At 29.4% G+C, this 25,900-nt stretch overlaps 4 protein-coding genes across 4 annotated transcripts; 1 reads left to right on the forward strand and 3 right to left on the reverse strand.

Annotated features, from left to right (window-relative positions):
• The first annotated feature begins 1,060 nt into the window (after positions 1-1,060).
• K444DRAFT_232128 (putative voltage-gated potassium channel subunit beta) lies at positions 1,061-2,536 on the forward strand. Its single transcript, XM_024871234.1, has 3 exons — positions 1,061-1,209; positions 1,296-1,617; positions 1,674-2,536. Exons 2-3 carry the CDS (start codon positions 1,296-1,298, stop codon positions 2,444-2,446), a joined length of 1,095 nt encoding a protein of 364 aa, XP_024728346.1. The 5' UTR covers positions 1,061-1,209; the 3' UTR covers positions 2,447-2,536.
• Positions 2,537-2,540: 4 nt separating this feature from the next.
• K444DRAFT_669250 (DUF1907-domain-containing protein) lies at positions 2,541-3,758 on the reverse strand. Its single transcript, XM_024887499.1, has 2 exons — positions 3,361-3,758; positions 2,541-3,175 (listed from the first exon to the last, which is right to left on the reverse strand). The coding sequence occupies exons 1-2, from the start codon at positions 3,736-3,738 to the stop codon at positions 2,627-2,629; spliced, it is 927 nt and encodes a 308-aa protein (XP_024728347.1). The 5' UTR covers positions 3,739-3,758; the 3' UTR covers positions 2,541-2,626.
• Positions 3,759-6,710: 2,952 nt separating this feature from the next.
• K444DRAFT_647589 (short-chain dehydrogenase/reductase SDR) lies at positions 6,711-7,646 on the reverse strand (the record flags this gene model as incomplete). Its single annotated transcript, XM_024885363.1, has 4 exons — positions 6,711-6,832; positions 6,887-7,029; positions 7,085-7,383; positions 7,425-7,646. 4 exons carry the CDS (start codon positions 7,644-7,646, stop codon positions 6,711-6,713), a joined length of 786 nt encoding a protein of 261 aa, XP_024728348.1.
• A 299-nt stretch (positions 7,647-7,945) lies between these two features.
• K444DRAFT_620556 (uncharacterized protein) lies at positions 7,946-8,511 on the reverse strand. Its single transcript, XM_024881731.1, has one exon. It carries the CDS (start codon positions 8,455-8,457, stop codon positions 8,020-8,022), a length of 438 nt encoding a protein of 145 aa, XP_024728349.1. The 5' UTR covers positions 8,458-8,511; the 3' UTR covers positions 7,946-8,019.
• Positions 8,512-25,900: the final 17,389 nt, after the last annotated feature.

Consider the following 25,900-nt stretch of genomic DNA (forward strand, 5'->3'; position numbering starts at 1 on the left):
AAGAGGCACAGGGCTTCAAAACGAAATCAATGGAGGAATCCCTCGGTAATATAGGCGTTATAAGAATTATGAATAACCTCCGCTTCTTTCCCACTCCTCTCACTCTTGCATCTCAAATACCCGAACCCAACTTTGCAGGTCTGCTGTGTCCCACAAAACCTTCCTTGCCTTGGAGTTCACGAAGCTCACTTCGGCAACTTTGGCATCCATCCTTGCGTCTCCTTCTGCCTTCCATGCCAGAGGCTCAATTACAGTCAGCTCTCTTCCGGGATTCAGTGACATCTAGTCTGAGGTCTACGACAATAATAATATACCGGTGTGTACGGGTCTTCTTGGAGTTGGTAGAGAAGGCCGCTGCTCTCTCGTGTGTAGACTAGGATACTTACTATTTTGCCATCTCGACAAATGCAGCCGTAGCCTGGTATAGATATCTAAAAAATTCGTTCACTTGGAATGTTGCACGTACATCCGACACGTACGATTGCTACGGAGCTTGTGACGGTAAGCACCACCTTGCCCGAAGTGCACAGATTATAACTGGGATAAGCGGTTTTACTGTTAGGCAAAAGGTGGTATCACAGAATATACGTCGAGGTGGACGGATAATTCACCGATTCTAGCGGTTTGAGTATTTTGTGATATTCCTAAGCAACTTGCCAAAACTATGTTAGGACGGAGGGATTGGACTGTGCTTGAAGAAAGCGGTGCACTCATGCCAATTGTGAACACTGTGTGATTTTTTGTTGAGACATTGCCTTTGTATGGGTACATTGGCGGATTTTAGTGGTGTCCTTTGGTGGGGTTGATGTCAGTGAATCAGCATAGTCCTTCAGAATCAATCTTCCTTTGCATCTACCATCCATAGACGTCTCGAAACAGTGAGACATCTTCATTTTGATCTTGATCTTCAGTATCACAATGAGTGTTGGACGATGCAAAATAAATAATGTGTTCATCGAGAAGAGGCTGCGGCCCCACAGGACCCTGAGCTGCAAGGTACCCCGCTGTAACACCCCACCTTCCCTTGTAGCTTAGACTCCCCACTGAAATGTTGAGGCAGGGACTGATGACGACACGGAATTCCCCCCAATCAATTATTAATCCCCAAAAGTCAAAGCAAGAGGCCTTTTCCCCGGAAGTCTTCTCCTTCTTTCGCAAATTTTTCCCCCCCATTCGAGCTTCACGTACAAATTTGCAAGTCAATTCCAAGTAAGCACTTTATTTGCGCCCATTGATGCCGAGCTGACAAGCTGCCAAGCTGCCAAGCTGCGAAGCTGACACGTACCGCCTCCAAGATGACAGACCAGGGATATCCGCAGACAGGGAAGCGATTCGATCCCAAGAACATGCTCTTTCGATATCTTGGTGACACTGGTCTCAAGGTTTCTGTGCTTGGTCTCGGAGGATGGCTCACGTACGGAGCCGACGAGGGTGTGAAGGAGGTCGAGCAAACGGCAGCATGCATCAAGGAAGCCTGGGACCACGGCATCAATTTCTTTGACACAGCTGAGATTTACGCCGAAGGAAAATCCGAAATCATCATGGGAAAGGCTCTTAAGAAGTGCAACCTCGAGCGCGATGACTATATCATCACCACCAAGCTGATGTTTGGAGACGGTGAGCTTCAATTGATGTCAAGGGTGGGGTTCGCCGAAGCTGATCGACATCGATAGGAAATGCATTCCCCAACAACCACGGCCTGTCACGAAAGCATATCATTGAGGGCATGAAGCGATCTCTCAAGCGACTCGAATTGAAATCTGTCGATGTGGTGTATGCGCACAGAGCTGATTTCTGGTCCACCCCTATGGAGGAGACGGTTCGGGCTTTCAACACATTGATCGAACATGGACACGCACACTACTGGGGAACCAGCGAATGGACCGCATTTGAGATCGAGCACGCACAGCATGTTGCTACACGTCTAGGTCTCATTGGGCCAGTTGTCGAACAACCTCAATACAATATGTTTGTTCGCGAACGATTCGAAGCCGAATACGCCCCCCTCTACAAACTTTATAACTATGGAACTACGATTTGGTCTCCGCTATATCAGGGCATCTTGACTGGAAAGTACAATGACGGAATACCATCAAATTCTCGTTACGCTACCGTTTCCAAGGGCCAAGCCTCCATGTTTGACCAGCCCGAGACCAAGGCACAGATCGAGAAAGTCAAGCAACTCACCAAGGTTGCCGAGAGACTTGGGGGGTCTGTTGCTTCCCTTGCTCTGGCTTGGGTTATCAAGAATCCTCATGTGTCGGTTGCTATTCTCGGTGCTACGAAGGCTGAGCAGATCACGGAGAATGTCAAGTGTCTTGAGCTGTACCCTAAGATGACGAACGAGGTGATGAAGGAGATTGATGAGATTTTGGGGAATGCACCGAAGATTCCTGGGCCTGCTCCTCCTCGACTTCCGATGACCCGCAACAAGGCTCTTATGTAAAAACATATCTTGGAATAAATGGTACACCGCTGCGGACATAGAATAAATAGAAAAGAGAGAAAATATTTCGAAAGTGCGGATTCTCAACATATCCGCTCCCACCATCTAAAAATCATGTAATGTGCAACACCAACAGATTCTTACAACACCTTTTCTCTGTTTTAAAGACTAGCCTAATACTTAGCCTTCCACCGGGGGTTGGTCAATCCTATAAATAATCTTGGCAGTATTAAAATATGCCTCATACTCCACGTTCTCTGGCGTCGTATCAAAATGATAATGGCCCCCATCCCCATGCTCGGAAAAACAATGCGTATGTTCCATCCTCAACTCCAACCCGGGATCATGCGAATGAAAAGTACTCAAACAAACCAATGGCGCCTCGCACTCATAAAACTTCAGCCATTCCTCGGTCTTCTCTTGCTCCAATGGCTCTTTGCTGAAATCAGGCATCACATGCAACTTCGCCCTCCCCTTCCTGATCAAAAACACGCCACCGAGACTAACAATTCGTTCTCCATACTCCGCTTTCAAAATCTTCTGAATAGCAGCGGTGAAATTTTCTTTGCCGATTCGAGTTCTGGCAACGATTTTCAAGACGTCTCCTGGGGAGCCGTCGCAGCAGAATAAATTTGCCATCAGTGCGAAATCTGCTGAATTGCCAGGCACGGGACCACAAACACATCCTCCTTGCTCGTCGACTTTTGCGTATTTCGTTAAATTCATCACCTGGCCGATCCCGAGTCAGCACTGCTCGACTAAGATTCCAGCACAGTAGAGCTCATGGGAAAGGGTGGACCATGAATGATTCTTAGACTCGAGAGGGATCTCAAAAGTTCGGGACTCGAATATCCCAGAACTCGCGTTTTATTCAAAGAAGAAATAAGGGATTGGGATAAAGAACATAGCCTCACCGCGCCGCCTTCATAGCTAAAATTCGGCATCAACTCCGAATTCCTTCCCACGACGTGGAATGGCCCTGCCCCGGCACCGAGCATGAAGCCCTTGCCGGGGGACATCTCCAGCAATTTTGTCAAGTCTAAGAATGCATATTTCTTCGTGAAGTTGGGAAACGGGTGGAGATAGGGTGGCCCGCCGATGTCTGCAATTTTTTCGTTGCCGCAAAGCCCGGAAGCTGCAAGGTGAAAGGGGGGTTGCCGAAGATCTGGACACCGGACGACGGAGGCGGAGACATCTCTGAAGTGAGGTTTAAGGTTGGTGGTGAGGAGGGAAGCGAGGTCTGTGAGTGGAGGGGGGGCGAGAGGGTGGGATTTGATTGGTAGGGATGTCATTGTCTGTAAGTTAAATAATATAGTGATACAAGTATTGAGTGGGAAAGTGCTGGGAAATCCGGGGAAGTACTTTGCTGCTCACGGCGCTACGGCACAGCCTTGAGATCCCCGAAACAGGGCTATTAGTCAGCCTTAGGGGCTTCCGCAGCCTAAACATTTTATTTTGGTCTACGACTTCTGGTTTCCTTCCCGTTGAACCATTCATCATCAGATCAGCGACAACACCAACGGCAGCGTTATTGGCATCGGAGTCGTTGAAGAAACACGCATTCCGAACAAGCACTTGGGCCAACTCGCAGACGGCTCACTGACCATTCAATGGGAGGTGCAGCGGTATCTCGATTTGCGCCACGAAGTCATTGTACAGTCCGGGCAAACTACTGCGTCAACCATGACACCATGTGGAGTGGCTCATTAACCAATAACCCACACGGGTTAGGTTTAGAACAGTGGTAAAGTTATCTTGTCTAATGCTTCCACGTGGGGATACAAGAAGCGTCTGATGGCAGGAAACCGAAGCATACAACTACCCGGAGGAGTTCGAGCCTCCTCAGACTTTACACGGGAAATGGATATAACGCTATAGATATGCTATCACTCTCTTCGTTCTATTATCCGGTTCTTTTGATTTCCTGTTTCCGAATCGTCCAGTTTGTTGGCAAGGTCCAGCTCATTTATTCAAGTATTCTCACATGCCACGATTCTTCACTCAAATGAAAAGAGTTGAACAAGCATGGGGTGCCGAGAGTGCCAGCCCTGGCGTGCACAAAGCACATCAGACGGGACCTGGCCGAGTCTGAGTCTCCAAACCATTGGCATCAGATCATTCGCAGAGCGTTTTCCAATCAAAATTTTTCACCGCGTGCAAGTTTCATGAGATGACGCCCAAATGGGCCAGAGCCAGCCGTCCGGGGTCGAAGCGGTACAGCGGCTGAGGTTTTGCCGTGGGGAGGCTGCGATTGCCCCCTTGGCGTGGAACCAGAATGAAGGTTGAGTGCATGCGTGCCGACGGTGGGAGTCGGGCGCGACTGTCGTTTGTCCCCTCCTTTGGAGTTCACAATCTCTCGTGTCAACATCTCGCTCTTGCTTTCCAAACTGTTCGCTATCGGAATTGGGTAACCCATGCTAAGATCCATCCTCTGGTTAGAATTGTGCAATTTTGAAGAGCCTTACGCCATCGCCAATGGGGTGAAATCTTGGCTGAACACCAATCCCAGGACAAATGGCCACCTTTGATCCCCTGGCAAGTCGGACCCCAGGATACATCCGGGCCAACCTACATTCTGTTTGGAATTCCCGCGGTCGCTTCTGGGATGGAAGATGACCCCCAAATCACACCATACGGCCACGAGGACACTGACACCGCGGTGGTTGATTATGGATTCAAGGAATGGAAAGGGTGTCTCCAGATATCACAGGCTCTTTCTTTCGGCACTGCGGACTTCAAAGCTGGATGTTTAGCAGTGTCTGCAAGGTTCGCTAGCACTGCTCAAAGTCAAGCTTTCCGGTGCAGACAAGCGAATCATTCTTGATCCGACAAACAAAGAACCGCGCAGGCGGCGGACCGATCTCGAGGAGAAGGTCCAAACCGCAGAGCAGCTCATTCTCTTCGCACAACAGGACATCGAAGAGGCTCCACACCCAGAGTCTTCTCACCAGTCTGCTCCTGAGACCTACGAAGATGAGGAGGAAGAATACCTGCCCCAGAACCCGCTGCCCAAGATATCGAGCAGTGCGACCCAGCCCTTTATCTCCACAATATCAACGCACCTCAAGAAGGGAAGCTGTGGTGGTTCTCTCCGAGAAGGTGGGTCGAGTTGACTCGGACCAGTCGTCCAAAGATGAGCAGGATGCGGGGATGGACTATGCCAAGAAACTCCTAAGGCCACTTACTTCTTGACGCACCGATGTCGTCAAAAGGATATCATTTGGGAATTGCCAGCAGAGAGGGTGTTTTCCACGTGACCCAATGATGAATAGGAGAATAAGGTCGACCCAACCCAAAGACATCTGCACGATCGAATGCTCAATGCCGCCCTCCTCGACCAAGTTCTTCCGCACGCAAAAAAGCACCCCCTTTGCCCCCCGAAGCCCAAGGAATGCCACACAGAAACGCAACCTTGAACCACCTGGAGCTCACTTGCCGGCTCTGATCCTCTTCTCCTACAGTAGTTCTTTGCACCGCTCGCGGAGAGCATTGCCTGGGAAATTATCCAAAAGGCCGAAAGGACTTCTCCCCAACACCTTCTTGTCTGGGCCAAAGCCTGCTTGGCGTCAGCGATGATGAATGTGTTGAAACTTGCGCGCGATGGGCCTCGAGACTCCAAGAACAGACGGCCTGGTGGAAGAAGGGTGGCAACCAAAGCTGAAAGAGGAATGGGTGAAGCTCCCAAAGCACGAATTGGGAGCCAAGCTTGCAGGCATCCCCATTCCTGTCTGTGCTCGATTTGGAGAGGGACAGCACACGATAAGAACGAGACCGCTATCTCCCGATCTCCTCAATGCTCCAGCCATATACGACTCGATCTCAATTGATTTCGCTCCAAGCTCCACCCCGCTGGACACCCCGCGCTCTCTGTAACCATCTCTGGTCAATTGCGCGGCCCCAACAAAAGCAGCGGAGAAAGAGGACAATCGTCAAGGTCTCAAAGACATTAACGACCAGCAGCTACTAGTAACAAAACAATGGGCAATCGGACTTCCGAAAAGTGGGTGTCATGAGCCTGTGGCAAGAGGGTCCCAAAAGCGTATCATATCCTCAATCCCAGAGACAAACAAAAGAAGATCGCAGTTCGGCAAAGCCAGCACAATGCATATCCTCGGTAGACGGAATAGTGGATAATGGCTCACAAGAACGCTATCTAGTTTACACATGTGAACACGGCTCGAAAATTTACCATAGCTGAGTAGGCCCCGTGCAACCTCATTTCTCTCTGTCACTTGAGGATTTCTAAGTCAGGCAACCCGGTACTTCACTGCACGAAGAACCCGCCGTCAACACCAACCACCTTGTTCGTCACATATCCGGTCTTCACCATCCACACAACAGTTTCTGCTACCTCGATTGGATATCCTAAACGCCCAATTGGAATCTCTGCAAATCACCAGTCAAAATTCGGTCAAAATAATACTCAGAAGAACGACCTACTTTTCGCAAGCTCCTCGTTATTCCCGGGAAGCATGGTCGTATCTTGAATGAGAGCTGGAGCAACACCGTTCACGGTAACGCCAGACTTAGCATAAGCGCTTGCAAGCCAATGTACGAGACCATGTAGGGCAGATTTCGATGACCTATATAGAGCATCAGTCATCTTTTTTCCCTTCACTACATTGTGGTGAGACTCACGCATAATGTGGACCGACAACCCCTCCATTGAAGCCGGCAACACTCGAGCAGAAGATCACTCTTCCCCAACCAGCTTTCTCCATTTCAGGTAAACACAGCTGCGTCATGAGAAATGCTGATCCGCAGTTGGCACGCCAAGTATGCTCGAACTCGTCGATGCTGATTTCAGTGATTGACTTGATGCCGCTTTTCAGGGTGAGGCCGGCGTTGTTGAAGAGGATAGTCGGATTTCCAAGACTTTTTACTACCTCGGCATGAAGTGTGCGAACCTGATGAGTTGTGACATCGTTATTCAAGATCTGGATTTGACCACAACAATCTGCGTCCAGGCGAGACCTACTTCATCATATTTGGTCAGATCAGCCTTGAATGCCTCGGCTCTGACTCCTTTAGTTCTGAGTTCTTTAACCAGCTCCTCCGCAGCTGATGTCGATGAGTGATAATGTACCGCAATTGAGCAGCCCATCGAGGCGAGAGCGAGACAAGTTGCTTTCCCAATCCCGCCGGAAGAGCCGGTCACAAGAGCGAGGTGAGGTCGAAGATCTGTTGTGAGAACTGACATAACTGCAGTGCCTTAAAAGAATATCAAGAATTGTTGTGGCCTAACTGACAATGAGATGTTGGACGGGGAAGTTGATGATACATGACGTCGAGTGGGGAGTTCGCTTATCGGCCGCTAGCGTGCCACAACCCCTATTCATTCTTTCCAGCCCCCGAAATTTAGTGAGGTAACAGCGGATGTCTGGGCTATGTTCCGAGGAAAATTTTTCTATTCATTATAAAGCCGTAAACACTCTACAGTCCTGAAATATCTTCCGCCATGAGAAGTTGCAGAGCGATTCAATTTACCATAACTGTGGGGTATCCTAGAACTTTCACGCCAAACCTCTTATTATTCGGAGCCTCCATCATGTACAATTCCACAGTTTATTCAGTCAGAAAGAAAGGAGAACCGCATGCGCAACATCTGCATTCTGAGAGACGGAATCACACCCCGTCTTCAGAAAGCAGTTTCCACCGAGGCTCGTCACATTCGCCATATCAGCTCTAAAAGCTACAGCCCCACACGCCAAATCAGTCGCATTATATGCATTCATGTTCGCACACGCCTGCATACACATATCAAGACTGTATGCCCAGATGGGGAAAATATTTTTCACTTGGCAGTCTTTACCGCAGGTGACTTGATATCTGAACGTTCTGCCGGTGGGTATGTAGAGGTCGGATATGATTTGACCATCCCCGTCGGGACAGTCAAGCGCTAATGCTGCTGGTGTTGGAGCGACGAAGGGGGCAGTAGGATCTGAGCTCGAGTTTGATGGGGTCGAAGAATTTGGGCGAGAGGTATTTTGACCATCGGGTGTTGAATTCATCGAAGATGATGGACTTAAAGATTGTTAGCGAATCACGGTCGAGGTCAATGGTTGCAAGTAACTCCTAAACCTCGACATACCTGGATGTATGGTACTTTTGAATTCCCAAAGCTGCTCCAATAGCGATTGCCACCATGATCATCACAGTGAGGAGAACCGCAAGAACAATCGTTGTTTTCCTCCAACCGCGTGCTTTACCAGTGTCTCGAGCTTCAGACTTCTTTCCGAAACCATGAGAATATTGAGTTGAGAAATTAGCTCCTTTCCGTGCAGCTTGCGCTTCAAAATCATCAGATTGTTGCAATGGTTCTGGGTAGTCATGTTGCGCCGGCACTGCCTCAAGTCCGCCGTGAATTCCTGATTTATAATTTATACATTTCATTGTTGCAGCGGGTCCGTGGGAGAGCATTTTTCTCAAGTTTATCAGGAAGCAGAAAATTTGAAGGTAAACTTGCACTTTATATGCACTGGAACTGGATGACTGAAGGATTTTCACCAACAACCCTGAAACCGTGACGGCGCTCCCGCACCAGCAGCCACCGCGAGCCACACAGATGATTCGACAACGAGTGATAGTTTTCTGTTGGTCTTGCCCTGTTCAGTTTCAGACTGAGATATGCTCGCCCCAGGGCAGCAGAGCATGAACCAATCCTGAAATGCGCCACTGTCTTGCGACCAGACGCACGACCCTAGCCGCCGAAGAGGAGGAGGTTTCTGCAGAAATAGCAACAGGCAGGAACTCTTTGATGATGGGATGCATATTTCTTGATTGTAATACTTATGGCAATAAACTTATCTATAAATCAAACTCCACAAGCAAACACCCTAACATGCTGAGGCGTGCATGATTATAAAGGAAAGGTTCAGGAAGAGCAGCCTGTGTCATCGGTGTTGTCCGGCTGGCGGTTAGCGATATGCAGTGTAACCCAACCCCCACATTATAATTGTGGGGTCAGTATGGGCATTTCCCGGCAACTGAGTTCTTATCAGTGTGTCAAATGAGTAGAGTAGAGTAGAGTAGTGGGTCCTACTCATACTCTACTCAACCAATTATAGCGCTACTCATACTCTACTCATACTCTACTCAAGCTACTCATGAGTAGTATGAGTAGTGTGAGTAGGTACCCACGTGACAGATACACGTGACAGGCTAGCCTAATTAGGTAAGCCTCCCATCTAGCGCCGCTCTAGCACCAAGTTTCTACCCAATTAGGCAATGTCATTGCTTAGTACGCGAGCCAAAGGTCAGGGGGAAATCAAGATTCTAAGAAGTATAACTAGTTTATTATTATAGAAAATTAATATTTAGCTAGTCTTATACAAGCCATAGCTTACCTTTACTGGGGCTACTTAATAAATATCTTTATTATTTAATTATTATTAAATAAACCTTAGTTTATTATTGTCACGTGACGGCTACTCATTACTACTCATACTACTCATGAGTATATACTCTACTCTACTCAAATTTTTAGGACATTACACTACTCATATTCTACTCACGCTATTCATGAATATTCATGAGTAGTATGAGTAGCATGAGTAGTTCTTTGATACACTGGTTCTTATTGTATCGATTCTCTCTTACCCATTCTTTCCATTTGCCTTTAGACTAACCAGGTTCTACCATTGCGCTTGTGAATGCTTTTCTGTTCCTCATCAATCAAGTCCTTTCCCCGCCTTCTAAATTGCAATTTTAGTAGATTTATCCAAATCCTCTTCCATGTGAGGTGTTTGTTAATAGGCAATAAGACAATAGAATGAATCAGTGAGTTGTGAAACCACAGTATCAAATTCAGTACAGAACTAATCTCTGTCCCTCCTGTGAGGTCCAGGGGAGCCTCCTCTAAATAGGAGCTCCCAATAACATACATATATTTAGTAATTCATAAGCCTAAAGCCTATAATATAAACAGTAAATAATTATAATATTGAAGGGGTATTGGTCTCTTTAATTAATACTTGCAACATCCGAGATTCATTACATGCCTTTTGGTCACGTGCGACCCTATATATATTATAACTATATCCTTCTCCTAGAATCTTGTTCTCAAGATCCATTAATTCATTCTAGTAAAACATTTAGTTAATTATATATTTAATTAAGGTAAACTTCTAGTATTTTAAGAAGTGGTTTTACTAATATAATTTAAGTAATAGATATAAAAATCATTTAATTAGATTAGGGCTAAAAAAGCAAGAAGAAATAGTAATTATATCCCAGATATAAGGGCTAGTTAATAATCGCGATTTTATTTAGAAACTAAATATTCTAATTAGTCTGATTTAAAATACTAAGGTACTATTTCATGAAATTAATACTATTTATTGGATCTTATATTAAAATAATCTAAATAGTTTTATAAAAAGAATTTAATGAAATATTTATATAAGAAACTCATATAAATATTTCTGAAATTCTAGAGATTATTTACAGGGTTCTAAAAATATATATTAATTAGTTATACTAATTTTTAATTAGAACTAATATAAAAACTAGTAATTAATTCAGATAATTCTTTATTTTTATAAAAGAACCTCTTTATATTATTATATATTCCTGTTTTTTTTTAATAATTATATATATAATAACTTTTTTAATTTTTGCTTTTTAGCCTCTTTTTTTACTTTTTTTTAAATCTTTTTTAATTAATTTTATAATATTTGGCTTTATTATTTACTCTTATAATAATAAGTATAAAAGCAATCTTATAATCTTCTTTTTTATTACTAGTAAATATTTGAAATATTTCAAGTATTTATTTATTAATTTCTTTATTTTATATATTATAATATTTAATAAAAAGAATTATAATTATTATAATAAGGGTTCTAAATCCTATATATTAGTAAGTTTTTTAGCTTTAATATTTATTAAAGCTAATATGATTTTAGATTTCTTATTATTTATTAAAGATTTACTAGTTCTAAAAAAAATATTATTATAACTTTTAAGAAATTTTTTAAAGTATATTTTAAATAATATTACTAATTAGGTTTTTAAAAACTAGAAGAAGTCTAATATTATATAATATTAGTCACGTGGTATTACTATATGTGACTTAGTATATAGCTAGTACTTTTAGTTTAGTAAATAGCCTTTAGTTTAATTTAAGCTTTTTATTATTATTATTATATTACTTTATTATAATATTTAATAAGCTTTAAAATTCTATTTCTTGTTTTAATAAAGCTAATAAAAACATTACTTAAATTAGTATTCTAAAAATAAGTTTTTCTAATATATTTAAATATTTCTTAATTTCTTTAAAGAATATTATAAAGTTGGTTTTTAAGATATTAACTTTATTATCGAGATTTATATCCAGATTTTTATATAATTTATTAGTAATATTTCAAATATTAATAATATAATACTTATAGTTATTATTATAATTTAATTAGATCAAATATAATAGATTAAACCAGTAATTTAAACTCGGTTATATAACTTTTATTATTATAGTTATAAAATATATAGTTTATATATATTTAGCTTATATAAAAATAAAACTTTCTTTTTCTTTTTTTAGTTATTTCTTTTTTTAGTTATTTCTTTTTTTTAGTTATTTCTTTTTTTTAGTTATTTCTTTTTTTTAGTTATTTCTTTTTTTAGTTATTTCTTTTTATATTAATACTATTAGTTTTCTTTATATAAAAGTCTAATTTATAATATTAGAAATAACTTCTTTAATTGAATTATTATATACTAATATCTAATTCTCGAAATTCTTGGTTTTTATAATAGCTCTCAAAATCTCTAGCTTTTTACTTAATTTTTTTTAAATTAAATAAAACGGCTATAAAATAGCTAATAATTACTCTTTTAATAAACTAATATTTTCTTGAAATAAATTCAAGTTTTTAAAAGCCTTATATAAACTTTATAAGCTCGGCTTAATATAAGAAAAAGTTATTATTATAATTAGTTATCTAATATATTTATATTTAAGAAATTTTAAAAGAAATATATTATTTAAATTATATAATTATAAGCCAAGCTATAAGTTAATATAAAAAATAATATAATTTTAATATTATTACTTTTAATTATAAGAAAAAGCCTTATTATAAATTATATTATAAATAAAGAATATAGGCTAATAAGAAATAATTTCGGAGTTATATAATTAATTAAATATTATATATAATACATAAGAAAAAATAAATAATAATAAATAATAAATAATAATACTTTAATAAAAAAAATTAATCTTTTATAATTTATTATATAAAGTTTAAATATAATCTTATAATTATAGATAAAGTTTTATAATTAAATCGAATTAAATAATTGTTTTTAAAATCCGGTTTTTTAAAAAAAGCTTTATATAGCTCTTATATTAGTAAAAAAAGCCTAAAAATTTTAAAGGCTATATTATTATTATTTAATAAATAGTAATAGATTTAAAATAGAACTAAAGTAAAAGTTATTAATTAATAAATACTAGTTTATATAATATTAAAATAATAATAAAAATTATTTTAGAAATATATATAATCTTTATATTTGAAATATATATAAAACGGGATTTAAAAAATATTATTAAGGCTTATAAAAAAAGAGGCTATATTTATATTATAATAATACTAGCTATTAAATACAGAATTATATATATTTAATACTAATTAAATTAGAGGCTAATTCTAGAAGTTATATATAATAAAAATTAGTATTTTAAAAATATATTAAATTAATAAAATTTTAGAGAAACTTAATTTTAGTAATTTTAAAAATAAATAAATCTCTGGCTTTATAAGAAAAAAAGTAATATAATAAATTAGATTTATAATTTAAACTCAATTATATAACTTTTATTATTATAGCTATAAAATATATAGTTTATATATATTTAGTTTATATAAAAGCAAAACTTTTTTTCTTTTTTTAATTATTTCTTCTTATATTAAAACTACTAGTTTTCTTTATATAAAGGCCTAGCCTATAATACTAAATAAAAATATATATAAAAAATAGCTTTATTATATAAATAATTAAAATAAAATAATATAATAATAAAATTAGAAGGCTTATTAGCTATTTTATTATATAAAAATATAATATATATTATATTCTTTTATAATTAGGCTTATTTTCGAATTATTATAAAACTCAAATATTATTTTTAGAAAAGCTTTTTAGTATTTATATAATTAATTATAATCTTATTTAAATTTAGAATTAATTTACTAGCTTAGGCCCTTATTATATATTTAGTCTAAAGTTTAACTTAGTTTACTAAAATATTAAAATATTATATAATTTCAGAGTACTAATTAGTTTTAGTTATATAACTTTATTAAATAGTAATATATTATTTAATTTCAGATATATAAAAACTAGAAAATTTATTATTTTATTATAAATTAATTAGATTAAATAAAAATATATATAAGAAATAATTTTATTATATAAGTAAATAAATTAAAAAGATATAATAATAAGATTAGAAGTCTTATTAGTTATTTTATTATATAAAAGTATAATATATATTATATAACTAATATATATATAATACTCTTATAATAGTTATTCGGGATTTGATTTTAGAAATTCGGGCCTTTTATAATAGCTAGTATTATATAATTAGTTTTAGCTAAAGGAATTAGTTTTAGCTAAGGTTCCAAGCTATAATTCAAACCAAGCTCGCTTCTAAAGCTCGGCGTTTTAGTAGTCTTGGCCATACCTACTTATCTACTACCACACCTCACTCCTTTCTCCTTAGCTTTAAATTCTCAAGATATAGGAAATTATTAATCTTTAAGCCTCGTTCTATTACTTTATTCCTGCCATTATATCTTTTATAAAACATATATAGCTATTATAAGTTTTTTATTTTTATTTCTTTTAATATTATTATAATATAATTATATTTTATTAAAAAATAAGTAAATTTCGAAAAATATTATTTAATTCTTTATTAAGTTTTAAATAAAGCTAATATTTAGTATTTTTATTTTAGAAATTAAGAATTTATAAGAATTAAAATATAATTTTTATAAGTCTTAATAAAATTCTAGAAAATCTTTATAAATAAAAAACCCAAAAAAAGAATATTTTTATTATTATTTTAGGCCATTTTTTTAATAATTATTTAGGTTTTCTTTTTCTTTTAAATAGCCATTTTTTTAATAATTTAGAATTCTTTTATAATTTTAAAAAATTATTAAAAGGTAATTTCGGATTTTAAATTATAGTTTTAGTTATATAATTTTAAAAATTTCTTGAAATTTTTAAAATTAAAAAAAAAATAATTAGATATTATAATTTTTAGGCTAGGCTTTTTATTTAATTAAATACTATTATTTCTTATTTCTATTATTTTATTAGTAATTCATAATGGGTTTTATTTATTATTATTATTTATTAATTTCGAAAATTCTTTAAAAAAATATAATTATAGCTTTTAATTCTTTTTTATTATATATTTCTTAAAAAAAAAGAAATATAAAAAGTTAAATATATTTAGTTATTAATATAGTTATTTTTTTTACAAGTTATATATATAGTTATAAAACTCGAAATATAAAATATAAATAATAAAATATAAAATATAGTTATATAATTTTATATTTTATAAATAATTTAATTAATAGCTAGTTTCTATTAAGCTTAATAAATTTAGGAATTATATATTAATATTATAATATTATAATTCTTATTTTTTAAATAAAAACTATTTTATTAATTTTATATATTAAATATTTTTAATAAATTAATACTAATTAGTTTATATATATAAATTAGAGAATAGAATTTTTTAAGCTAAAAAATAATTTAATAGCTTATAATAAAATTAAACTAATTTATATTAAAAAAGAAAATTATTTATTAATTTTATAAAAAAATATTTAATAGCTATTATAAATATAGTATTTAGGGCTTAGAAAGCAAAATAGAAAGTTCTTTATAAAAACGATTTAAAGCTAAAAAAAAGAAAACTAGAATATAAAAAGCTATAAAAAAGTATATATACTTTATAGAATACTAGTTTCTAAAGAATTTAGCTTTCTAAATATTTCTAATATATTTCAAGTATACTTTTCTAGTAAAGCAGTTATATTATATATATCTAGGAAATAACGAAATATAAATAACAGGATATAAGTAATAGAATATAAATAATAGAATATAAGTAATTATATTAGATAACTATATTAGCTAATAAGATTAAAAGCTAAATTATAATAATAATCTAAAGAAAAAAAACTTTAGTTTTTATTAATTAATAAATAAATAATTATTTAATTATTTAATATTAGTATAGCTATTTCTTTAGAAGTTATATATATAATTACAGGATACGAGATACGGGATATAGGTAATAAAATATAGGATACGAGATATAGTTATATAATCTCGTATTCTATAAGTAACTCGACTAGTAAACTAGATTTCTTTAGGCTTAGCAGATTTAGGAATTATATATTAATACTATAATATTATAATTCCTATTTCTAAATAATAATAACTTTACTAATTAATATAACTAGTATTTTTATATTTATATAATAATATTATATATTACTAGTAAATTAATACTAATTAGTTTATATATATAGATTAGAGAAGATTTTAGATTAGTTCTAAAAGCATTTAGTAGTCTAAGACAAATCTAGTCTATTCTATATTAAAGAGGGAAACTACTTATTAACTTTATAAAAGTATTTAGTAGCCTATAGAAAAAATACTAGCTTTTACTAATTAATAAGTAGTTAGCTATTTAACTATTTATCTATTTAACTTCTACTATCTTTTAAAACTAACTTCTTTTAGCCCTAAGACTATCTTCTTAGAAACTATCTTTTCTACTTATATAATACCTATATTTATAAGATCTTTTCTCCGGAATATATATCCTATATATATCCTTAAAGCTCTTTAACTACTATTTCGATTTTACTATTAAATTAAGTTCTTTGAGCTTTAGTCTCTCCCGGAATTATAATATTTTACTTCCTAAATTTCTTATTATAGACAAAATATTTAAGGGCGAAATATTTACTTTAATATATTATTAGGTATCTGGGTATCTAGTATCTAAACCAGGCATCTAGTATCTTAATAACCAGATATCTAAATCAGGTATCTAGTATCTTAACCAGGTATCTAAACTAGGTATCTAGTATCTTAATTAGATATCTAAACTAGATATCTAATATCTGAATTAGATATCTAGATACCTTTATTACTAAATCCTTTTTATAAACCTACTATAAACTACCTTACCTTTAAACCCCTCCTATTATAAACCATATATATATACTAGGGAAAACCTAAACTCGGTTTAGTATAAATACTAATAAAAGAAAGAAGCTAATTAAGAAATAAGAGAATGGTATTAATCTAGTAATTATAATAAAGGCTAAAATTCAGAAATATATAATTACTAAGATATATTAATATATCTTATATAAAAAGAATAATAATAATCTATAGAATCTATTTTAAAATAACTTTAAAAACTTTAATACTATAATATATAGTCTAATAAACTATATATTTATATAGAATCTTTGAACCTAACTTTAGTATAATAGTATTTATATTAAATAGAACTATAGAAATCTTATTATTATATAATTCTTTATTAACCTTACCTAAAAGGAAATAAAAAGTATATAAAATAAAGCTAATATTATTAATAATAGTCTAATTAGAACAGATCTTTTTTAGAGACTTATTATATTAGTTTATTTTATTCTAAATAGAACTAGATATAAAAGAACTAGATAATCTTAGTTAAGAAATCAAGCTATTTATCTATCTCTTCTAAATTAAAGCTATTTACTACTTCTATTTTTACTATTACTTGTATTATTACTAAACCCGAATTACTATTAATTAATACCTACTATTTTTACTAGAAAGCTTATTAGAAAAGTAATAAAGATATATTTTAAAGTATAGAAATATAACGGAACTAATAATAGTTTTAATTATAAACTTACTATCTTTCTTAATATTTACTAATATATAAAGTTTCCTAAAAAGGTACTAGTAAGAGCTTTTCTTATTATATTAAAGGAACTAGTATAAGACTATTTCTATAATAACTAGCTCTCGAGCTATATATATAAAGAGGCCTATATAAATATCTATAGCTTTTTTAAAGGCCCCGGTTTCTATTATTAAAATTTAGATAAATGAAATACTATTATTTTAGTAATTATAATAGTAAAAAACCCCAAAAAAAAATATTTGAGCTTATTTAAATACTAATTAATAACCTATATAAATTATAGTATAGCCTTATTCCTGTCTTATAAAGTACTAAATTCCTATATAATAAGATTATTACCTCTTATTAAAGCTTATTAATATACTAATATATAGTCTCGGACTTTTTTAATAATCTCGGCTAGCTTATTAATAAGCTCTAATTAACTATTACTACTTATAAGAAAAAATAATATATTAATACCCAGATCTTCTTTACTAATTAATAATACTATTCTCAAAACTTTTTAAACTATTATTTATTCGAAAATTATTAATATAGATCCAGCTATAATTTCGGAATCTATAATAACTACTTTAAGTCCTATAATTATAATAATTATATTCCGAAATCGTGTTTTATATATAAGAAACCCGAATACTATTTATAGAAATATATACTAGAGAAATAAGAGACTAAGAAAGCTTAATTTAAGAATAAAAACATTTACTAATTTAGATCCCGAAATACCCGTAACTTTAATAAATACTTTAGTAATATTTATATATAGTATATTACTAAATTTAAAAAAGAAAAAAATAATAAAAATAGTAAAAACAAACTAGTAAGTAATGCTTTTAAAGCCTTACTAATAGAAATAGATAAAGGAAAGAAATATTATTCTAATTCTTACTTTATTTTTATTAAGAGCTTCCTAGCTACTTCTATAGCCCTTATTTCTATTATTTCTATAACTAATACTCTTATAAATAACCTTATTTCTCTTTTTCTTATATATTAGATAATAGATAAAAACTATATCTTAAAGTTTACTAAATAAATAAAAAATATCTAGATATTTATAATTAATAATATATTAAGATATAATACTTATTACTTTTATAAAGTTATAATTAATATTAGAGCCTCTAGATTTTTAATTACTAGTTCTAACTAATTCCAAGCTTTATAGTAAACTAATAATAGTATTAAACTTAATAAAACTACTAAAGATTAAGTTAATATCTAGTTTAATATTAGATCTATATTCTCTATTAGATTTATAATAGTAAGAATACTAATTAGGCAAATATAATTCTATATTATATTTATAAAAACTCTATTTCTATTTAGTTTAGCTAATATAAATAAGCTAGAAATCTATTTTAATAATCTTACTAATTACCTTATTACTTTTATTAGATACTTTATATCTATAATATAATATTTCAAATACTTTTTCCTATTTTAGAATACTATTCTATAAAGCTTTATTTCCGAATTCTTTATTTATAATTCCTGCTTTCTTATAAAAATCAAATTATAATATCTATATTATTATTTTAATTATTTATTTATTAGTAAGCTCCGAAATATACTAGAATAAATAGGCTATAATATTAATATAAAAGCTTTTAAGTATCTTATAAAATACTATAAGTAATACTAGAAATTCAGATAATTACCGGAATAATATTAGCTTTAATTATTATATTATTATTAATATTTTCTATATTTCCGGTAAGCCTATATTTTATATTATTAATAAAGGTATTTAATATTAAGCTAGCTAATAGCTTTAAAATATTAGTATATTATATATTTGGAATATTCTAAAATAATATTAAATTAATACCTATTTAGGTTCTCCTAATTAGATTATAGTAAATACTAGAAAACAATTTACTAGTAAAAAGTTTATTTAGCTTATAAATACTATAGGAACTAAGATTAAAATTATTTCTATAAAAGCTTATAATTCTGTCGGAATTATAGAATACTACTATAAGATATATAATAGTAAAGTAATATATAAATAGTTAAGATAAGTAAGCTATAAAATAATACTTATAATATAACTAATTTCAAGAATTAATTCTAATAAAAGACTAATTAATACCCTTTTCTAAAGCTAGAAATATTTCTTTATATATTTCCTAATATTTAGCTAAGCTTATAAAGTATTTTATTTAACTAGGAAATATAATTCTATATAATTTATATAATTCCAATTATTTATATAATTCCAATTATTTATATAATTCCAATTATTTATATAATTCCAATTATTTATATAATTCTAATTATAAGCTTTATTTAAAATAGAAAACTAGATTTATAATATCTAATATCTATTTATATACTATTATATATATCTATTATATTAACTCTCTTTCTAGGCTCTTATTTCCAAGAGGCCTGAGAAAACTATAAATAGCTTTATAAATAATTCCCTAAAACTTTTCTGGCTACTAGTTCTTCCTAAAAACTTCCTATAATTACCCTATTATTATACTAGATAATAGAATTAAGAATATAATTTACTAATCTTACCTAGTTAACTTGCAAATTGCCTCTAGTAATTCCCTCTTATAAAGGTAATATAGATATAATATATACTATTAGATATAAAGCTCTTCCGGTCTTTTAATTAGTTTATAAATTCTAATTTAATTTTTATTTAAAAATAAATTTTTATTTTATAGGCCTAAAAGCTTAGAAAAATTAATCTAATTTTCTAGTTTATTTATAAATTCCTTCTTTAGAATTTTCTAAATATTCCTAATATAAAGCTAGTTCCGAATTCATAATTACTATTTAGGAAAAAAGTATTATAAAAAGGCCTTTCTTTTCTTACTAACTAATTTTTCTTTTTTCTAACTATAATATTATATCTAATTTCTTCTTATCTCTTATCTTTCTTTTTTAAGCTTTCTTTAAGCTTCTTTAAGCTTCTTTAAGCTTTATTTAAGTTCCTTTCTAATTCCTTTTTCTATTTCTTTATTTATTAAGATAAATACTTCTTTTAGTATTTATTAGTCTATTATTATTTATTTAGCTAATATTCTTATATTCTTAATTTACTCTTACTATCTTTAATATTTCAAGAATATTACTAAGTTTCCTGACCTTATTTATATTAAGAATAATAATTACTTAATATATAATTATTATTATTCTAAGAATAAGAAATATAATTCTATAAATTATAAATTTCTTCTTTTATTTCCTATTCTAATATTATTTAAGGTTTCTTAAATATATATAATATAATTAAACTACTTTTTTTAAGCTATTAATATATATAAGTATTTTTCCTAATCTTTATCTAAAAAAGAAAAGGCTATTACTATTTTTTTTCTATACTAAACTATATATATTTCTTATATTAAAGCTATTATTCGAGGCTAATAAATTCCTTTAATAATTCAAGAAATAGATTAAGTAATTCTTATTAGCTTAGTATAAATATAAAGTACTTTTAATAATATAATTAATATTTTTTAATATTAAATAAATATATTTATTTTTTATTTTTTACTAATAGCTAATAGCTTTATAGGCTAATTTACTATCTATTTTTCGAAAGAATTCTAATAAAAATAATAATAAGAATAATAAAAAGTAGTTATAAAAATAAGGTATTTATAAAATATAGAAATTAGAGTTTTTAAAGTTCTTAATAATTTTTATATAGCTTTTTTAAGAATAAATATATGGTTTTTAATAGTTTTCTAATAAAAGTATTTATCTTTTATATCTCTATTTAACTAATAATACTATAATATTACTCTTTTTCAAGTACTCTTATAATTCTTAAGCTATATTTTCTAGATTACTTAGTAATTCTTATATATTATTTACTAGTAAATAGCTCTTCTAATAAATAAAATACTTCTTTTCTTTTTTACTTTTTCTATAGGCTATAATAGATTCTATTTTGAATTCCTCTTTATTCTTAATCTCGACCGGTTCTGGTTTTACTATAGTACTAGCTTATAAGTACTATAATTCTAAGAAAAAAATATAAAAAATATTATAAATCTAATATAATAATAGTAATTTCAAATAATATACTTATTTATATATTTCTATAACTTCTAGAACTTTAAAAAAGCCGAGATATCTATTTACTAGCTTTATATTAGGTTATAGCTATTAAATATTCTTTATATAAAGCATAACTTTATTATATATATTAAACTTATTAATATATCTCTTATTATAGTACTTTTTCTATATATTTATTACTTCCTATTATTACTTTTCTAGTTCTTCTTATTTTACTTAAATCCTCTATACTCTTTCCTATATTACTAGTATTTCTCTTTCTAGAATATTATTCTTAATATATAGTTTAATACTAGAATAAAATTTATATAATATATAAAATAAAGAAATTTCTATTATTAAATATATAATATTATTATATATGAATTTTATAAGAATAAGCTTTACTATTTAGTTATTCTACTAATAGCTAATATAATATCTCAAATACTATTCCAGAGTTTAGTTTAGATTCTCTATTTATTTATTAATTTATAAATAAAATACTATATTTAGCTATTATTAAACCTTTAAATAAAAGTATAAACTTAACTAGAACTTATTTATAAAAACAGATTCTCTATTAAAGATTATATTTATAAATATACTAAAATCTTTAATAATATAATATATAAATAGCTTTACTAATTTAGGAGCTAAGATATTCTTAGTAATTAGAATATATTATACTATTTTCGTATATTTATTAATAATAATAAATATAAAATTATATATCTTACTATAAAATCTAGAAAAAAGTAATTCTATAATAAAGTCTATAATAATTTCTTATTATAGCTTAGAAAAAAAAGGAAATAAACTAAATATATTATATAATAAATATCTTTTTATCTTAGTTTATTAATATATAAGGCAAGTTCTAATATAGTTTTTTATATTCTATTTTATACTTTACTAGAAATACTTTCTCTAGAAAATCTCTAATATCTTACTAGTACTAAAATACTTACTTATAGGATTATTATAATTAGTTTATAGTAATTCTTTTTTAAGAACCGGCTTATTTAATATATAAATAGTATTCTAATATCTTAATAACCCAGATATATTAAGTTCTTAAGTCTTAATAGCTTTAATAAAGATCTTCTTTAAGAACTATTTATATTACTAGTATTATACTAATAAATTAAGCCTTTAGTATTATAATAATAGTTTAAATAATATCTCTTTATCTTTCTTATATACTATTTCGGACCCAGTTATTTATATAGCTAGAATTTATAGTATATACTATTTATAACTAGCTATACTAGTAATAAGCTCAAGTAATAGTATTTCCGGTACTATTTTATTACTAAAATAAACTTCCTCTTTAAAATTCTTTAGTATTTTACTAATTAAGAAGTACCTATTTCCTTTTTCCTAGGCCTTAAATTATAGTATTATAGAAATAGTATAGTATTCTATTATTACTATTTATAAAGCTTTCTATTCTATATTTTATAACTTATTATAAAATATAAGTAATAAAGTATTTTTATTTATTCTTATTATAAGATCTGGCCTTCTTAATAGCCTATTAGTAAAATTACTATATCCCGGCTAGTATTTTAAAATAAAGTCAAAAATAGCTAGCTTTTCTATCTATCTTATTTATTAATTATTTAGTTTCCTTTTAGTTATAAAATATTTCAAGTTATTATAATCTATTTTAATAATAATAATATACTAGATATATACTAGATAATATTACTAAATATAAAATACTAGAATAATAGCTAAGAGTTTAGAATTATATATTTTATATTTATTTTTAATTATAATTATTTTCTTTAAATAAAAAGTAATAGGGTATTATCTAGCTTCTATTTTCTTATTAAAAAGCTAGATAATTATATTTATAATTATAAATCCTAAAGTATTTATTTCTATACAAATCTTTAAGGCTAGGTTAAAATAATAAAGAATTAGTACTATTATAAATATAATTTATAGCTTTTTAAAAGCCTTATCTGCCTTATTTATTTAGCTAAAATAATAATATAAATTTCTATTAGTTTTTAATAAATTAGTTAATTCTTTTGCTATTCTAGAATGTTTATAAATAAACCTCTAGTATAAGTTAGTAAAACCCAAAAATATTTAGACTTTTCGGATATTATTCTTTAGGGCCGGCTATTTCCTAATAGCTATAACCCGGCTAGCTTCTATTTCTATATTATCTGGGCTAATTATAAACCCCAGAAACTTTATTTTCTCTATATTAAACTCGTATTTTACTAAGTTTATAAAGAGCTAGTATTATTATATATTATTTTAGGTTCTCTAAATAAATTAAAATATTATCTAGATAAATTATATAAATAATATTTATAAGACTTACTAGTATATAGTTAATATATATCTGAAATATTACCGGAATATTAAATAATCTAAAAGATATAATATAATACTTAAAATATCTATAATATATTCGGAATATTATTTTCTATTTATTATTCTCTTATATTTATAACTAATAATAAGTATTTTTTAAGTCTAGTTTTATATATACCTTTATTTTATAAAGCCTATTTATTATCTTATTAATAAGTAGTAATAGTATTTGGTTCTTAATAGTAATTCTATTTAGACTTTAATAATTAATATATAAATATAGACTGCCTTCTTTCTTTAGAATAAATATAATTAGAATATTAGCTAGATTAGTAAAATAACGAATTTATTTTTTCTCTAAACTAGTATTAAGATATTCCTAAAAAACTTTAAGTTTCCTTTTTAATAAAATATATATAGAACTATTATAATATAGCAGGCTATACTTATTAAAAATTATATTATTTTAGTAGTTTTAAGGTTTAGGTTATAGAGTAAAGGCTATAGTTTTTTATATATAACTTATAGAAATTATATAAGAAAGCTAGTTTTTCTATAGTTCTAGAAAATAATCTCTTATAAATATATAATTAATTAAGCTTTTATATATTATATATTATTTATATTTTATTATTTATACTTTTAATTTATTATTTTATTATTAAGTTATGTTTTATATTCTGGTATACTTTATATAAGTTTTTGTCTTATTATAGTTTTTCTTTTATATATTTTATAGTAAGTAATATAAGAAAAATAGAAATTTTATAATTAAAATAATATTCTTATAAAGTTCTAAGAGATATTTATAAGGCGAATTATTAGTTTAATAAGTTAGGAGAGAAAAGGGCTATTATAATATCTTAAACCTAAGGCTAAAATATTAAAAATATATAAATATTAATTTTAATATCTTATATTAATTTCTAATATATCTAGTAACTTAAATATAAGTTAGCTATAAGATATAGTTACTAGTATAATATATAGAAATAATAGAAATAAAGGCTAATTATAGAAGAAAAAGAAATAGAAGAAATAGAAGAAAAAGAATAAGAAAAATTATACTAAAATAGTATAAATTAGACTTTAGTTAGAAATAGACTTTAGTATTCGGAAATAAAGTTATATTATTAATTTATATATTATTTTTAGTTATAATAAAAACCGGAATAAAAATAATATTAGTTTTAGTAAAAAAGTTTATTTCTAAATCCGGAAAAGATATCTAAAAGAAGAAATACTTTTAATTTCAAGTGAAATAGTAAATAGAAATCAGAAATAAGAATTAAAAAGAAATCGGAAATAAGAAATTATATAGATAAACTAAAAAAGCTTCTAGAGAAAGAAATAGATATTAAGTAAAGAAATAAAAGAGAATTCAGAAAAGTTAGAAAAATTAATAAAATTATATTTATTATTTTTATTATTACTTTTAATAATTTTAATAAATATATTTAGTTTAGTAAAATTAAGGAAAAATATTATAGATATTAAGTTAAAGAAATAGAAAAGAGAATATAAATAATAGAAATAAGACTAAAAAAGCTATTATCTTATTATTATTAATACTAAAACTTAAATCTTAATTATATTTATTATTATTAACTAGTTTCTCCCTAATTCCGGTTTCTAAACTAAAAGATATATTTAAATAAGAAATTAGTCTTTTAGGAACTTTATTAGTAAAAGTCTCAGATACGGAAACTTTATAATTAATTATAGAAGAAATTATTAAGATTAATATAGCTAAGAATAAGTATATACTAGTACCGGATTTAAATCTACTATTTATAAGAGCTCCTGAAATATTATAGTTTCAAAATAGTAATATTTCTATATTCTTAGAATAATATATAAATATATATAAGAACTATTATATTTCTAATAATACTAAAAGAAAAAGAATTATCTATTATATTTCTCCTATTTATAAGAATTAGATTAAGGCTATACTAGAATACTATACTAATAATTCAGGAAATTACTAGAAAACTAAGTTTTTTAAGGCTTTATTAAAGAAATTCCGAGAATATAACTAAAAAATACTCAAAATTAGCTATAATTTTCTTAATTAGATTATTATATAAGTTTAGAATAAAAGAATCTCTTTT

This window comes from Hyaloscypha bicolor (assembly GCF_002865645.1).
Source record: "Hyaloscypha bicolor E unplaced genomic scaffold K444scaffold_182, whole genome shotgun sequence".
Taxonomy (NCBI): Eukaryota; Fungi; Ascomycota; class Leotiomycetes; order Helotiales; family Hyaloscyphaceae; genus Hyaloscypha; species Hyaloscypha bicolor.

Coding starts and splice junctions, on each gene's coding strand:
- K444DRAFT_232128 (XM_024871234.1), top strand. CDS start 1,296: ATGACAGACCAGGGATATCCGCAGACAGGGAAGCGATTCGATCCCAAG. Junction 1,618..1,673: donor CAAGCTGATGTTTGGAGACG/GTGAGCTTCAAT, acceptor CGACATCGATAG/GAAATGCATTCCCCAACAAC.
- K444DRAFT_669250 (XM_024887499.1), bottom strand. CDS start 3,738: ATGACATCCCTACCAATCAAATCCCACCCTCTCGCCCCCCCTCCACTC. Junction 3,176..3,360: donor TTAGCTATGAAGGCGGCGCG/GTGAGGCTATGT, acceptor GGGATCGGCCAG/GTGATGAATTTAACGAAATA.
- K444DRAFT_620556 (XM_024881731.1), bottom strand. CDS start 8,457: ATGAATTCAACACCCGATGGTCAAAATACCTCTCGCCCAAATTCTTCG.